The following is a 16,763-nucleotide window of genomic DNA, read 5'->3' as shown; positions in this document are numbered from 1 at the left end:
CATTCAGGACATCATGAATCACTCAAATGAGACTCAAGCAGTTTACAACCATTTGAATTAAGACAAGACTGCAGCTTTAAAATGGCTTCTATGGTATATATTATTTCTTTTATTGATACAGTGGATTTTATCAGGGTGGCTTCATTCCATTTTACATCATTTGTTATCCCTTCCCCCATCCAAGGGTTACATTAAATCTCTATTTGTTCTTTTGATAGAATTATTTTCTTGCAATCCAATTAAGGAGGGAAATGAGGTCGTGTACTTTACAGTATACTTCTTTATGAGGAAACCATACCAACTAAATGGAGGGGGAGGAGAGAGGACTTCAACATCTGAACTCTGAACATTGCCCTCTACCTATTAGTACTCAAGGGTGCCAAGAATCCTCCCCAATCATTCACTGCTTATTACTCACAGTTACCAGCAGCTCTGCCTTCCATCAGTTCTTGTTACTTGCACTTAGTATTTGAAACTCCAAGTTCACCAATATTGTGACGCAAAACCAACAGCAGGGAGTTGTTCCAAAACGATCCAATGGAAAATGCTCTTTTTGGCATCAGCCGTTGTTGGAACATTATTGAGGGAGATTAAGAATTTCATATCAATCAGAATGAAATCAAGGCGTCTTTTTGCACCTATGGATGTCTTCTAACTAAGGACTGGATGCGACTATCCAGATTCATTTTGTACTGGGTAGAACCACATCTTTGGCACTGTCTTAGGCTGATATAAAAATAGGTTAACGCTGTGGGCTAACAAAGTCTGCCAATTAGTACGTTGATCAATTAAAGATGATTAGCATTCATAAGAACATAAAAGATAGGAGCTGGAGTAGACTATTTGGCCCTTCGAGCCTGATTGGCTGTTCAGTAAGATTGTGAGCTATCTTCTACCTCAACTCCAGTTTCCTGCATTATCTCCTTATCCCTTAATTCCCTTGATCCCCAAAAATCTATCACCTCTGTCTTGAATATGCTCAATGATTGATCATGCATAGTTCTCTGGGGTAGAGAATTCCAAAGATTCACAGCCCTTTGAGTGAAGAAATTTCTCCTCGTCCGTAATCCTAAATGGCCGACCCCTATTCTGAGACTATGGCAATGTGTTCCAAGTTTTCTTCAAAACATTTTCTCTGCATCTACCCTTCAAGCCCCTTAAGAATTTTACATACTTCAATCAGATCACCTCTCATTCTTCTGAAATTCAGGGAATATAGGTCTAGCCCACTCAGTCTCTCCTCATAGGATAATCCCTTCATCCCAGGAAACAGTCTAGTAAACCTCCATTGCACTCGCTCCTGGAAAGTATGTCCTTTACTACGCATTACTGTAAGATCTGGCATTTGATGACACCACATGCACAAAGTCTCTGATTTCATGCCAGCTAGGCAGTCAAATCTCAAGATTCACTTTGTGCATGTGTCACGCTCCCAAGTATTTGGCACTTTATAGTTTAATAGATTTGTAGGTCTATTGAGAATTGACATTAAATGTGGGTTATCTCACATTACAGTTGAACTACTGTATCCATTTGTGTTCATTCACTTTGCAATTACTGTTGGCAGTGGAAAATCAATTAAAAGTCATCACTAACTACTTGTTAGTTAGAGTGTTATTTAATTATTACCGATCGAGTGATTGCACACGAGTAATGCTGAACTAATTGTTAAAAATATAGACATAATGCAGCATTCGATTCAGTAGTATAGATAGCCTGGGATACAGAGTGCTCAGGCAAAGGTGAATCGAGTATCATAGGATAATAGCAAAACGTATGGCAGTAAATAGGCCCTCTGATAAAGGAATGTTATTCCATAATAGATGTCATTGGCAGTGGAACTCTTACAACTGGAATTCAACCAGCAACAATCTTTCAGTGAAAACCTACAATCTGAAAGACAAAGCAATAAAGTAATCTTCGTTTCCAGCAGAGCTAACATTCAATGTGAATTCATGGAGCACAATTCAGACAAATGCCCTCACCTACCTGCACCTTAATCCTTTTCCAATCAATGGCCTGACAGAGCTCAGTGAACAGTACCAAACACCATAGAGTGACCAAGCCAACTGGAAAGTGCATGTGTCTAGATATTGGCTAAGGGTACGGGGAGGCTGAGTGGTATGTCTCACCTGTAGTATTCGCTGCTGACACACTCTAAACTCAGCAAGTGAAGATTGATCACCTGAGTGAGAGAATAAAGTCACACTACAGCAAGAGTTCTTCAGGTAAATAGGAAGAAAATGTTTCAAAGTACTCTTCAGAAGGGTGAGGTGACAATATATCCTTTTCTAAAGAGAAATTCTAAACAAAGGAAGAAATTCTAAAATGACGGTTGAAACTGGGGTTTCTGCTCAGTGCCATACTTCCTATCTAACACTGCCACTAAGAAGGAAGAACTTTCATTTATATTGTGCTTTCATGACCCCAGGCCATTCCAAAGTGCTTCATCAATAGTGTAGTCCCTGTTGTATTGTAGGGCAACATAGCTATTAATCTGCATGCAGCGAGGTCCCACAAGCAGTAATGAGATACATGACCAGATATTCTGTTTTAATGGCCTTGGTTGAGAGGCAAATGTTGCTCAGGACATCCCACTCTTCTACAAATAATACCATGGTATACTTTAAATCCACCTGAGTGAGCAGACAGGGCTTCAGTTTAACAGGTCATCTACAAGACGACACCTGTCACAATGCAGCTGTCCCTCAGTGCCCCATCAAAGTGTCAGCCTTGGTTATGTGCTCAAGCCTCTCGAGTCTGGCTTGAACCCATTGAACTTCTGACTCAGAGGTGAATGTGCTGTGCACTGATGTATTATTAGCAGATGTAAGAATCTGAAACAAAAGTGGCACTGTTTCTCTTGCCTGGAACTTCCCCAGTCCTATATCTGGGAATACTGGGTCACATGGGCACAGCAAATACAGAAAGATCAAGCAAAGGGGAACACACACCCACTGGGTCACCTGTCTGGCTTCCCACACAGGTCTGCTTTCCTCACCATTCAAATTTCCTGTAGTTGCTGTTCTCAGGCATCCCAAAACACCCAGACCAGGAATATCTACCCCAGACACTGCTGCATTTCCCAGTTGTTACATGAGGCAAACAAAATCTGACCGGATCTTTCACCCCGGTGATCATCACAGGAAGTCACCTCTTCATTACAAAACTAAAACACAAAGCACTGGAAGCATGAGGTTGGTTGGGCTGAGCGTTCCCCGCATCTTCTGCCTTTGTTTAAAATTTTTTTAACTCTTTCACGGGATTTTGAGCATCACTGGCAAGGCCAGCATTTATTGTCCATCCCTAAAATGCCAATGAGAAGATTGATGGTGAGGTGCCTTCTTGAACCGCTGCAGCCTATCTAGGGTGGGTAACCCACAGTGCTGTTAGGGAGGGAGTTCCAGATTTTTTGATCCAGCGACTGTGAAGGAACAGCGATCTAGTTCCAAGTCAGCATGGTGTGTGGCTTGGAAGGGAGCTTTCAGGTGGTAGTGTTCCCATGCGTCTGTTGCCCTTGTTTTTCTAGGTGGTAGAAGTCGCGGATTTAGAAGGTGCTGTCAAAGGAGGTTTGCTGAGTTCCACCATTTGTGGTGCTTTGCTTTATCGTGTCATTGTGGATGTTCCCCTACAACTGGAGAAACTTAGACTCGCTTACATTGCTGCACAGCATGACCTGAGCAGGAATCAGGCACCTCAAACAACATGAAGGGAATAGCTGGAGCTCATTAAAAATACAATAGTTCTCAAGATTTAATTTGTTTAGGTTAAATTATTCATGAAATTGTAATATAGCCATTTCAGAAAGCCGCTGAAACAATATTACGCCCCACTAAATATCATTCAAAATGCTTTATAACATAATCCTTCACTCTCCAGTCAATCTGAAAACATACCTTTCTCCCGATAAATTTCTGGAACTTTTAAAACTAAATCAGAAAACCATGTCACAGCACAGTTTGCTGCAGGTATTCTCCCACCTGACTTACCATTTGGAACATTTCCAATTACCCACATTTGAAATGTATGGGATTGGAATTAATATCAATCGCCATTGAACTGTGTTCTCTGAAAATGGCAAGCACTCACAGGCTCTCAAGAGACTGGGAAGTTGGGTACACAGATCACCTTGAAATTGAGTAGAAAATGATCTCAGTGTTTAAAAATGCATAGCTTTTTTTCTGATGGAAAGCGTTTAACAGAACAAATGTGCTCCTGAAGGCAGGGACTCGGTATGGTTCAGTGGTTTCAGCTCCTCTTCCAAATTGCCATTCTCCCTGTGTGAGTCAAGATAGTGATGCCAGCTGACTATTTACCATGACGACTCACCACAGCTGTCCAATCCTATCTTCCCTTCATGTTTGCATATGCACAAGAACACAAGAAATAGGAGCAGAAGTAAACCATACAATCCATCGAGCCTGCTCCACCAGTCAAGATGATCATGGTTAATCCTGGGCTTCAACTCCATTTGCCCGCCTGCTCCCCATATCCCTTGATTCCCTGATAGAATGAAATCTGTCTATCCCAGCCTTAAATGTATTCAACAATGGAGCATCCACAATCTCCTGGGGTAGGTTCCCAAAGATTCACAATCCTTTGAATGAAGCAATTTCTCCTCATCTCAGTCCTAAATGATTGGCCCCTTATCCTGAGACTATGTTTTAGATTCCCCAATCGGCAGAAACAATCTCTCAGTCAAGCCCCTTCAGAATCTTGTATGTTTCAATGAGATCACCTTTCATTCTTCTAAACTCCAGAGAATATAGAGCCAATTTATTCAGCGGCTGGTCATAGGACAACCCCCTCGTCCCGGGGTGCGTGCAGTTTCCAGCTAGTACCTCTGAACAGGTATGGGAAACCTAATTTTTTTTCCCTTTCCAGCCAAACCATCACTGAGACTCATAGTGCCCCAGACTCCCATTGGCTAAGGTCAAATAACTCAGCACTTATTGGGAGTCGAACCTGGAATCTTCTATTTGGATGGCTCATTTACACTCTGACTTTATCAGGTGAGAAATGTGGGGGGAAGGGCTGTAAATAAAATGTGAACATATATTTCTACATAATGTCCAGTTCAGGCGATTGCATAGTCAGGGATTTTTTGGTTTAAAAAAATATTTCTTTAGCGATATTGAATTTTAGCTATGCGCTAAGAAACAGTTTACTGATTTCCCTAATCATTCTGTCATCTAAAATCATCAAACTACAGACCTAAACAAACACCATTTATACTCTCTATGTACTCTAGTCCTCAGAATGGTCTTGATTCCTCCCCCCACTGCTGCTTGTTTCCAGCCAGTAAGATTGTAATTCAGTCCCTTACAACTAAATGCCAGCCAAGACATTGCTGAAATAATGTTCCAGTCTCATTAGGGACCATCACGTTACACAGGCCAGTGGTCACATAGAGGACACCAGTATGTGTTCTTTCACATTGCTGAATAAAGAGATTCAGATAAAGCTTGTAAATTTAAAACCCATTTAGGTTTAAAGGGAATGTTTAGTCATCGCATTAAACCGAATGTTAAACATTTCCATTTTTGGAAGTAAAAAGCCAAACTTTGCAACATTTTCAAATTCACAGTGTTAGACTCTGTGAATAACAGTTCATGGTCTTTGTGCGAAACAACGTTTAAAGAGTTTGCAAGTATACCGCTCTTATTCACTTAAAGCACTTCTGTGTGGAGGGGAGTTCTTGGAGCTAAAGAATGGCGCAGATTTTTTTTTTAAATGTGCCAGGTAGGGTCCGTTCAAGAAACATTTAAAGAAGAACTTTCACTATCAGGAGCCCTTTTAATACTCAAACCATTTTAAACTATTATGGTAAATTTGAATACCTGCTTGATTTTCTAATTATGTTGATTTTTTAAAAGTTTTTTTGTTCAAATTAAGTCAGTCCTAATGACATCACCAGGGTGCTGACTTGAATTATTCACTGATTCAGACAATGTAAGGGAGTTGAGTTTAACATAATTAGCCCCAGTGCTCCAGCTTTCTCTGTGTGGATGGAAATTCAGTTCCCACAGGCTGTAGGGTTCAATTATTTCTCTTGGTTGTTTAATTATATTAAAATAGATCAAAATTCTGACTGACACAACCACCACTCTACAGCTCAGTTCAGACTTTCCCCATCTGAAGGCTAGGCTCAAATAATGTGAATATAATCCACACCATAGTTTCCTGAATACAAAATACAATACACTAAACCACGTATTTCTTAGCCCAGACCTGGTGAATACGCTCTGTTCTCACTCAAACTAACTGCGAAAATTTTCAGCAAAACTCAGTCTTACCAGCAAATAATTGTACAAAGTACATTTAGACACACATAGATCTTTGCTATTCTGCTCACCATGCACCACCTAGAGTTGCAACAGGTACAGGCCTCAGTTCACCTCCCTGTGTGCAATGCAGATATTCCTATTTCCCAGCACAGATTGGGATTTCAGTGTCGAATCATGCCTGAGAAAATAGATCTTAGCATTTTAGAGGAGCTAGTTAACATAGAGACAAAGGTGTGTTTTTCTACCAATCATTTTCAAGGAATATGCTAATAATGAGCTAAGTTTATAGACTCATTTTGAAACTATTCCTTGCCAAAGTATTGACTTAGTACAACTCTCCATCCTAGCACCTGTAATCATTCCCTGATTTACTGAGGGCACTTTTCTTTTACCTGGAGTGATTTGAGTTACTCAACACTACATTACTAATTCAGATATGAGAAAAGGATTATTTGGAGAGATTCCCTAAAAAAAAAGCTAGAGCAATGACATTTTAATGTTTGCCATTACAGGCATACTCATATCATCGAATTCTGAGCCCCTACATCCATATATGTAGCAAATTATGTCCAAATGGTCTTGAGGATTATGTTTTTTCAATGGTTGAGTCTCAATTCATTATCCTTACCCCACTGATGTTTTAAATGATTCCGATAGTAAAGCTCACCATTTAAACTGACAGCGTAATCTTGATTCTCAGACACAACTCACCCTTTCTTTTTAACGGCAGCCATGAGCCCACCTGGGAGGTTAATTTATTACAACAATAGCTTGCATCTGTATAGCTTCTTTAACTCTGGTCAGTGCAGCAAGGCATTTCACGCAGGTTTGTAAGTACTGGAGATGGGCACCAAAGGCATGGTCAGAGAGCTAGTTTTGCAGAAGGCTTTTGAAGGTAGCGAGAGGGCTCCAGACATTGGCAATGGAATGGAGTTCAGAATTGTTACCGCGCAGAAGGAGGCCATTCGGCCCGTCCTTTCTAAGCCGGATATGGTCTGGTTGCAAATAAGGCAAATTATAAGAAGGCAATCAAGTCAACTTAACTAAATTATCAAATAATGATGGCATAAGTATGCTGCACGCACTTTTACCAAACGTATATGCACTATATAAAACTGACAATCAATTTGGACTACTAAGGCATGTCTTGTCACCTTAGCTTAGGCTTAATTTGAGGCCATTTATATGCTTGTAATTCGTTCTTGGTCACCCAATATTCTCTATCACGTTATAAGGAAGCTCACTGCAAACATGTATCTTAACAGCATCTGGTCAACAACTTGTCCGAAACATCGGTTCACTTCATGTATGAAGCATTAATGGGGTTCTGGCATTTATCTTCCACTGTATGTCCTTAAAGGCTCGCCAAAGAAACCAAACGACACGATTAAACATCTATCAACTGTTCTTTAATCAATCTAAGCACATTTCCCCAGTTGGAATTCTTGTCCAGCCAAGACCCTGTCTATAAACGGGTTAACTCTAACCCGGGGGATCCAACTATTTACCACCTGATTTCCTTTACGTTTTAGCGAACGATTATAATGTTACATCCATCATTCAAGAATCAGTGCGTTAAACAAAATGAATCGCTTTGTCACTGCAAGACCGTAGAAAGATAATCATTAACAACCACAACATATATCTTAGTGGGAAAATAGCTTTTTAAAAATCCATCCACAGTTCAAAACCTTTCTTCGACTTCGGATCAGCAACTATGGTCTATCGGCAGTAACTCGCTGCCGATTCAAGTTGGGTCTTATGGGCTGCGATTTCAGTTTCCTAATAGGAATAGATTGCGCAATGTGCTTTGGCATTGCCAGCTCTCCGCAAAAGACATTGGATTTACCTCTAGGCTGCTAACTTGCAGCTTTTGTCTTTAAATAAAACAGGAGGTGGAAGGAGCTATAGATTTCTTTAAGTTTCCGGTTTCTGCACAATACACAAAAGGGTTTTAACAAGTCGCCTCCTGTGTAATCGTGTACTGAGCTCTTCCGCAACACTGGCTGTATGTAAACTTCGTGTGCAAGTGTGTGTGTGTGTGTGTGTGTGGTGGGAGAGGGCGGGGGGGGGGGTCATGTACTAAAATGATAGATAAACTTTTAAGCTTCTAGTGAGCCGATGGGATTTGCCCTCCCTAACTTCCAAAATAAATCCACTTTAGATCAATTCTGACTTAATTCACAGCTGAAAGCTCTCTCCTAAACGTCACAACCTACAAGGTGCTGTCAAACTCAAATAATTTCAACCATCCGGCCATCTCTTCGTAATTTTGTTTAGAGGGGGGGGGGGGTGAGGGAAATGCAACAGGCGATGTTACACCTGCAAATTCACCCAAAGAATTAGCCATTACCTTCCAGCCGGCGGAGCTGTTACTGTCCCCTTTATCTTTGAAATAGGGGACGTGGCGAACCATCCAGTCGTAGATCTGTGACAGTGTCAGTCTCTTCTCGGGTGAGCTCTCAATGGCTTTAGTGATCAGATCTGCATATGACAGGTTGCCCCATGCATTTCTGCGAGAAGATTTTTTGCGGTGCTGGCTGCACTCGCTGAGGCGGAGCGGGGAGTGGATGGCGGCGGCGAGAGCCTTCGCTTCTGCCTTGTTGACCCCGCTGCCATTCTCGGTCGCCGCGGCCGGTTCGTTGTTCAGGGCGCTTTCCTCTCCCTTGCCTTCAGCTCCGGGGAACTCGGGCCGAGGGAGCGGCCAGGTGCACGATCTGGGCCGGCTCTGCGGCTCGAAATCCGGGTCGATGTCAACGTGAGGGGCTACAGCTTCTTCCATGGTCCTTTTTTTTTTTTCCTTCCTCCTCCTCCTCCTCCTCCTCCTCCTCCTCACCACCACCAGCAACAACAACAACAACAACAAAAAAAAGATAAATAGATATTGTGGAGAGATGTCAGTGCTGGGGGAGATGCAACATCAAAGAAAGGGATGGGTGGGGGGGGGGGGGGGGAAAGCCCCGGAAGATAGGTGATGATAAAACTGGGAGTGATCGCGGTGCTATCCCAGAAGGATGGAGCGCTGTCCTCTCCTCTCCTCTCTCTCCTCTCTCTCTGCCCCCGGCTGCTGCTGCCGCCGCTGCTGCCGCTCTCACTGTCACTGCGGCTCTGTCAGTTCCAGCCGCCGCTGCTTCCCCATGTGCTTCCCCCACTGGAAAGGATACACTGCGGCCAGCCGCCGCCTGATTGGCCGCCCGCTGACAGCAGCCTTCCATCCGCTCCGTGTAGCCAACGCGGGCCCCGCCCACCGGCCCCCTCCGATTGGCCCAGCATTGTTCCAGGGCGGGCGGAGCGTGGAATAAATTAACCGGAGCCCAAGGAGGGGGGGGGGGGGCGGGGCCTCAAGGAAATCCCCTTCACTGACGTCATGCGGTTAAGCCATGATGATCGGACCCAGTCTGACGGTTCCGTTTAAAACTTAGATTCTTTATGATAACATATGGTTTCGTGTCACCTGCCCTTTTTCATAGTGACTCAATAACATATGTTTTTCTCGTAATACCGGTATTGTCTGACGATACAAGATTTTTGCTTTTCCATAATGACTCTTTTTTTTATTCATTCACGGGATGTGGGCTTCCCCCGAATGAATAATTTATTGCCCCATCCTAAATTGCCCCTTGAGAAGGTGGTGGGTGAGCTGCCGTCTTGAACCACTGCAGTCCATGTGGTGTAGGCACAGCCACAGTGCTGTGAGGAAGGGAGTTGCAGGATTTTGACCCAACTGTCAAAACTTAAAGCACACTTTGTTTCTACAAGGTGTATAAAATTATGAGGGGCATAGATAGGGTAGATAGGGAGGAACTTTTCCCCTTGGTGGAGGGATCAATAACCAGGGGGCTTGGATTTAAGGTAAGGGGCAGGAGGTTTAGAGGGGATGTGAGGAAGAATTTTTTTCACCCAGAGGGTGGTGGGAATCTGGAACTCACTGCCTGAAAGGGTGGTAGAGGCAGAAATCCTCATAACATTTAAGAAGTATTTGGATGTGCACTGGTGATGCCATGGCATACAAGGCTATGGGCCTAGTGCTGGAAAATGGGATTAGAGTAGTTAGGTACTTGTTTGACCTGTGCAGACTCAATGGGCCGAAGGGCCTTGTTCTGTGCTGTAGGCCTCTATGACTTTGACTAAATATTGTTTGACTCCAAAACAAGATTCCTTTTAAAAATATATATTTAATATTTTACATCAACTTTTAGGAGTGACTAAAGTGACTGCAACAGTGTGGCATTTTGCTAAATGCATTTTTCCCTTGAGGAATTCTGTTATAAATCTTTTGTTCCAAAACACTTTTCTTAATACAATATTTTTTCCGGAGTGTGTGGATAACATAAAGTATATGCTGACCAAACATTTACAAAACTAATAAATCAGTTATGGCATAAATGTGCATGTGCCTTTGCATGTGTCAGTTTAATATTGAACAATGTGAGTTTCACTAGTGAATAACTGAATTCGAAACCTGTTCCTATTTTGTACATGATACATTTTATTTAATTTTGGCAGTGATAGATGAGTAGTGAAAGTTGAGTTTACACTTATAAACATAGGTTCTGGCTACTGATATTTATAAATGTTATATAAGCAGTAATTGAGAGTCTGCAAATTTTCATATGCTTGCATTTAAAACCTTTATGGTGAGATGCATTAATATGATTCTATATAACTCCATAAAACTGTAATTTCTAGAACATTCTTTGACTTTTTCATTGCAAAATTATTTTGTTTAAGGCATTTGCAAAGTGCAAAGCCTAACATTCATTGACCAATGAGCTGAAATTTATAAATTTGTTTTAAAATGTGGAGAAATAGTTTACTGCAAATATCATTAATGATTCTTTTTAACATCTTCAGGTAGTGATTGCATAAAATTACAGAGATTTTATGGCACAGAAAAGGATCATTTGGCCCAACTGGTCAATGTCAGTGTTTATGCTCCACATGAGCCTTCACTTTACTCAATCTAACCCTATCAGCATATCCTCTATTTCTGTCTATCTCATGTACTTATCTTAAATGCATCTACGTCACTTCCCTCAATTACTCCATGTACTAGTGAGTTCCACATTCTGAGTAAAGAAGTGTCTCCTAAATTTCTTATTATATTTATTGCTGACTACCTTATATTTATGACCTTTGGTGGAAAAACTTTCTCAATATCTACCCTATCAAACCCCTTCATAATTTAAAGACCCATTTGCAGATGTAAATACCGATCAAGAGCTTGGAATTTTCCAATGGCCACAAATGACACACAAACTGACTAATAACTCTACAGCAGAGCAAAAAGTGGAAATGAATACAGTATTATATATTGCAAATACCAGGGAGTCAATGAAAGGCCATTTCCTAAACATGTGTTCAGCTAATAAATATGAGCTACTTAAGCAGATGGAGGTCTTGTGGTGCAGTGAACACAGAAGAACATAAGAAATAGGAGCAGGTGTAGGCCATTCAGCCCCTCAAGCCTGCCCCACCATTCAATAAGATCATGGCTGATCTGCCCCAGGCCTCAGCTCCTCTTTCGTGCCAATTCCTCATAGCCCTCAACTCCCCGATATATCAAAAATCTATGTACTTCCTCTTTAAATACTTTCAGTGATCTAGCCTCCACAACTCTCTGGGGTACAGAATTCCAGACATTCACTACCTTCTGAGAGAAGAAATTCCTTCGCATTTCAGTTTTAAATGAGTGTCCCCTTATTTTGTAACTATGTCCCCAGATCGAGATTCCTCCACTAGTGGAAACATCTTCTCAACATCTACCCTGTCAAGCACCCTTAGAATCTTATACGTCTCAATAAGATCACCCCTCATTCTTCTAAACTCTGGTGCTGCTGCTACTACTGCTGGTGCTGCTGCTGGTGCTGCTGGTGCTGGTGCTGCTGGTGCTGCTGGTGCTGCTGCTGGTGCTGGTGCTGCTGCTGCTGGGTGCTTCTGGTGCTGCTGATGGTGCTGCTGGCACTGCTGCTGGTGCTGGTGCTGCTGTTAGTGCTGCTGGTGCTGGTGCTGCTGCAGCTGGTGCGGCTGGTGCTGCTGTGACTGATGCTGGTGCTGCTGGTGCTGCTGCTGGTGTTGCTGGTGCTGCTGCTACTGCAGCTGGTGCTGCTGGTGCTGCTGCTGCTGTGGCTGATGCTGGTGCTGCTGCTGGTGTTGCTGGTGCTGCTGCTGCTGATGGTGCAGCTGGTGCTGTGCAGCTGGTGCTGCTGCGGCTGATGCTGGTGCTGCTGGTGGTGTTGCTGGTTCTGCTGCTGCTGGTGGTGCAGCTGGTGCTGCTGGTGCTGCTGCTGCTGCAGCTTGTGCTGCTGGTGCTGCTGCTGGTGCAGCTGGTGCTGGTGTTGCTGGTGCTGTGGCTGATGCTGGTGCTGCTGCTGGTGTTGCTGGTGCTGCTGGTGCTGGTGTTGCTGGTGCTGTGGCTGATGCAAGTGCTGCTGCTGGTGTTGCTGGTGCTGCTGCTGGTGCTACTGCTGGTGCTGCTGGTTCTGCTGCTGCTGCTGGTTGTTGCTGCTGGTGCTGGTGTTGCTGGTGCTGCTGCTGCTGGTGCTGGTGCTGCTGCTGCTGTTGGTGCTGGTGCTGGTGCTGCTGCTGGTGCTGGTGCTGCTGCTGCTGGTGCTGGTGCTGCTGGTGCTGCTGCTGCTTTTAGCACTGCTGCTGCTGCTGGTGGTGCTGGTGCTGGTGCTGCTGCTGGTGTTGGTGCTGGTGCTGCTGCTGTTGGTGCTGCTGCTGCTGCTGATGCTGATGCTGCTGGTGCTGCTGCTGCTTTTAGCACTGCTGCTGCTGCTGGTGCTTTTAGCATTGCTGGTGCTGCTGCTGCTGGTGCTGGTGCTGCTACTGCTGCTGCTGGTGCTGCTGCTGCTGCTGGTGCTTTTAGCACTGTTGGTGCTGCTGCTGCTGCTGGTGGTGCTGGTGCTGCTGGTGCTTTTAGCACTGCTGGTGCTGCTGCTGCTGCTACTGGTGTTGGTGCTGCTGTTGCTGCTGCTGCTACTGCTGCTGCTGCTGCTGGTGCTGCTGCTGCTGCTGGTGCTTTTAGCACTGCTGGTGCTGCTGCTGCTGGTGCTGCTACTGCTGCTGCTGGTGCTGCTGCTGGTGCTTTTAGCACTGTTAGTGCTGCTTCTGCTGCTGGTGCTTTTAACACTGCTGGTGCTGCTGCTGCTGGTGCTGCTGCTGCTGCTGCTGCTGGTGGTGCTTTTAGCACTGCTGGTGCTGCTGCTGCTGGTGTTGGTGCTGCTGCTGCTGGTGTTAGTGCTGCTGCTGCTGGTGCTGCTGCTGGTGTTGGTGCTGCTGTTGCTGGCGTTGGTGATGTGTCTCAGTGGACTGACCAAATTTGGAGAACATCAAATATAACATTATGGGGAACTAGGTAAGTGATTGGTTGGTGATTATTTTACTTGTTTTGCTCACTTATCTTTTAAATATTAGTTTTTTTTATTCATTCAGGGAAGGTGGGCTTCACTGGCTGGGCCAACATTTATTGCCCATCCCTAGTTGTCCTTGAGAAGGTGGAGGTGAGCTGCCTTCTTGAACCCCTGCGATCCATGTGGTGTAGGTACACCCACAGTGCTGTTTGGGAGGGAGTTCCAGTATTTTGACCCAGCTACAGTGAAGGAACAGCGATATATTTCCAAGTCAGGATGGTGCATGACTTGGAAGGGAATTTCCAGGTGGTGGTGTTCAATTTATTGGTACAAATTAGTACAATTTATTGGTAACTGTAAAGTTTTCCTCATAATAAGTGTTTTGTAACAGCAGCTGTGAGAATGGATGTTATTTTAAAAATATTTTTGGGGAATATTGTGTTATTCTGCAAAGAAGTCTGTGTGTGTGTATGTGGGTATGTGGGTATGTGTGTATGTGTGTGTGTGTGTGTGTGTGTGTGATTTAATTAAGCTAGGCAGAGATTGATATGAGTCAGGTTGTCTGGGGGGTTTGAAACATGAAAAGGTTAGACGTGTTAAGTTTGAGGTACAAGTAAGTAGATTAAATCTAACATTTGCATTTTTAGATAAGCTGAGAGGTAACTTGAATATCAAAGGGGAGTCAGAGGTGAAAAGAAACCTGTTTGAATCTTGCAAGAGTCCCGTGGGTAAATAGTAGTGGGGATATTATATTTTATTGACCCTAAAGCAAAGACAAGAGACATAAAAGCTTTCATATTTGGAAGGATTTGAGTTTCAAAGAGGTGTGATTCTGAGGGGAGGGCCTAACATCCATGGTTAACTAAAAAAGTTAAAGACAGCATCAAACTTAAAGAAAAAGCATATAATTACGCAAAGACGGGTGGCAGGTCAGAAGGTTGGAAAGAATATAAATAACAACAAAGAATGAAAAAGGGATTAATAAGGGGGGTAAAATTAGAGAGAAAGCTAGCTAGTAATATAAAGATGGATAGGAAGAGTTTCCATAAGAATATAAGAAATAGGAGCAGGAGTAGGCAATTCGGTCCCTTAAGCCTGTCCCGCTATTCAATAAGATCACGACTGATCTACTTCAGGTCTCAACTCCTCTTTCATGCCAATTCCTCATAGCCCTCAACTCCCCGATATATCAAAAATCTATCTACCTCCTCTTTAAATACTTTCATTGATCTAGCCTCCCCAACTCTCTGGGGTAGAGAATTCCAGACATTCACTACCCTTTGAGAGAAGAAATTCCTTCACATCTCAGTTTTAAATGAGTGTCCCCTTATTCTGCAGCTATGTCCCCTAGATCGAGATTCCCCCACTAGTGGAAACATCTTCTCAACATCTATCCTGTCAAGCACCCTCAGAATCTTGTACATTTCAATAAGATCACCCCTCATTCTTCTAAACTCTAATGAATAAAGGCCTAACCTGTTTAGCCATTCTTGATAAGTCAACCCTTTCATCCCAGGAATCAGCCCAGTGAATCTCTTTTGAATTGCCTCCAATGCCAGTGTATCCTTTCTTAAATACAGGGGCCAAAACTGTACACAGTACTCCAGGTGCGGCCTCACCAACGCCCTGTATAGTTATAACAAGGCTTCCCTATTTTTAAACTCCAATCCCCTAGCATTACAGGCCAAAATTCCATTTGCCTTCTTAATTACTTGCTGCACCTGCATGCTAACTTTTTGTGTTTCATGCACAAGAACACCCAGATCCCTCTGTGCTGCACTTATTTGGAGTCTCTTTCCATTTAAATAATAGTCTGCCTTTTAATTCTTCCTACCAAAGTGCATGACCTCATACTTTCCTACATTAAATTCCAAATGTCAAGTTTCTGCTCACTCCCTCAACCTATCTATAACCCCTTGTAGATTCCTTATGTCCTCACCTCAACATGCCCTCCCACCTATTTTTGTATTATCACCAAATTTGGATACATTACACTCTGTCCCCTCCTCCAAGTCATTAATATAGATAGTAAATAATTGAGCTCCTAGGACGGACCATTGTGGCACTCCACTAATTACACCTTCCTTGCCTGAGAAAGACCCATTAATCCCGACTCTCTGTCTTCTGTGTGTTGACCAATCCTCAATCCATGCTAATACATTACCCCCAATAACATGAGCTCCTATCTTTTGTAGTAACCTTTTATGTAGTACTTTATCGAATGCCTTCTGGCAATCCAAATACACTACATCTACAGGTTCCCCTTTATCAACTCTGCTTGTTGTATTCTCAAAGAACTCTAGCAAATTTGTCAAACATGTTTTTCCTTTCACAAAACCATGTTGACTCTGTTTGATTGCGTTAAGCTTTTCTAAATGTCCTGCTATTTCTTCTTTAATAATGGACTCTAGCATTTTCCCAACGACAGAAGTTGGGCTGACTGGCCTATAGTTTCCTGCTTTTTGTCTCCCTCCCTTCTTGAACAGAGGCATCACATTAACGGTTTTCCAATCCACTGGAGCCCTCCCGGAATCCAATGAGTTCTGGAATATTTTGGCCAATGCCTCCACTGTCTCTGCAGCCACTTCCTTTAAAACCCTTGGAAGCTGGCCATCAGGTCCTGGCAATTTGTCTACCTTTAGTCCCATTAGTTTATCAAATACTTTGTCCCTCGTGATAGAAACTGTTACAAGATCTTTCCTCCCATTATCTCCTTGCTTATTTGATATCTTTGGGATGTTTATAGTGTCCTCCACCTTGGAGACTGATGCAAAATATTGGTTTAAGTTATCTGCCATTTCCCTGTTCCCCATTATCAATTCTCCAGTCGCATCCTCCAAGGGCCCCACGCTTACTTTAGCCACTCTCTTTCTTTTAATATACCCATAGAAGCTTTTGCATTTTGTTTTACATTTCTTGCCAATTTACTTTCGTAATCAATTTTCTCTCTTTTTATTAGCTTTTAGTCATCCATTGCTCGTTCCTAAAAAAATTCCCAATGCTCTGACCTACCACTAGTTTTCACCGCTTTGTATGCCTTAGTTTTTGACTGGATACTCTCCTTGACCACCTTTGTTAACCACGAGTGGTTCATCCCCCTCATCAAGTCCCTCTTTTTGAC

The 16,763-nt window shown here is 43.2% G+C and overlaps 1 protein-coding gene and 1 long non-coding RNA gene across 2 annotated transcripts in view; one reads left to right on the top strand and one right to left on the bottom strand.

Moving 5' to 3' along the window:
• LOC144696122 (forkhead box protein O3-like) overlaps positions 1 to 9,088 on the bottom strand; it is a 170,522-nt gene extending 161,434 nt beyond the window's left edge. The window contains exon 1 of the mRNA XM_078567432.1: positions 8,641 to 9,088. Within this exon, the coding sequence (XP_078423558.1) occupies positions 8,641 to 9,069 (429 nt within the window). The 5' untranslated portion in view covers positions 9,070 to 9,088. The remainder of the gene's footprint in view (positions 1 to 8,640) is intronic.
• LOC144696123 (uncharacterized) overlaps positions 8,652 to 16,763 on the top strand; it is a 56,451-nt gene continuing 48,339 nt past the window's right edge. The window contains exon 1 of the long non-coding RNA XR_013580072.1: positions 8,652 to 8,741. This is a non-coding gene — a long non-coding RNA (uncharacterized LOC144696123). The remainder of the gene's footprint in view (positions 8,742 to 16,763) is intronic.

Source organism: Cetorhinus maximus, chromosome 21, assembly GCF_964194155.1.
Source record: "Cetorhinus maximus chromosome 21, sCetMax3.hap1.1, whole genome shotgun sequence".
Lineage (NCBI taxonomy): Eukaryota > Metazoa > Chordata > Chondrichthyes > Lamniformes > Cetorhinidae > Cetorhinus > Cetorhinus maximus.
The sequence above is the reverse complement of the archived record's forward strand: the minus strand, read 5'-3'. Positions and strand labels throughout refer to the sequence as shown.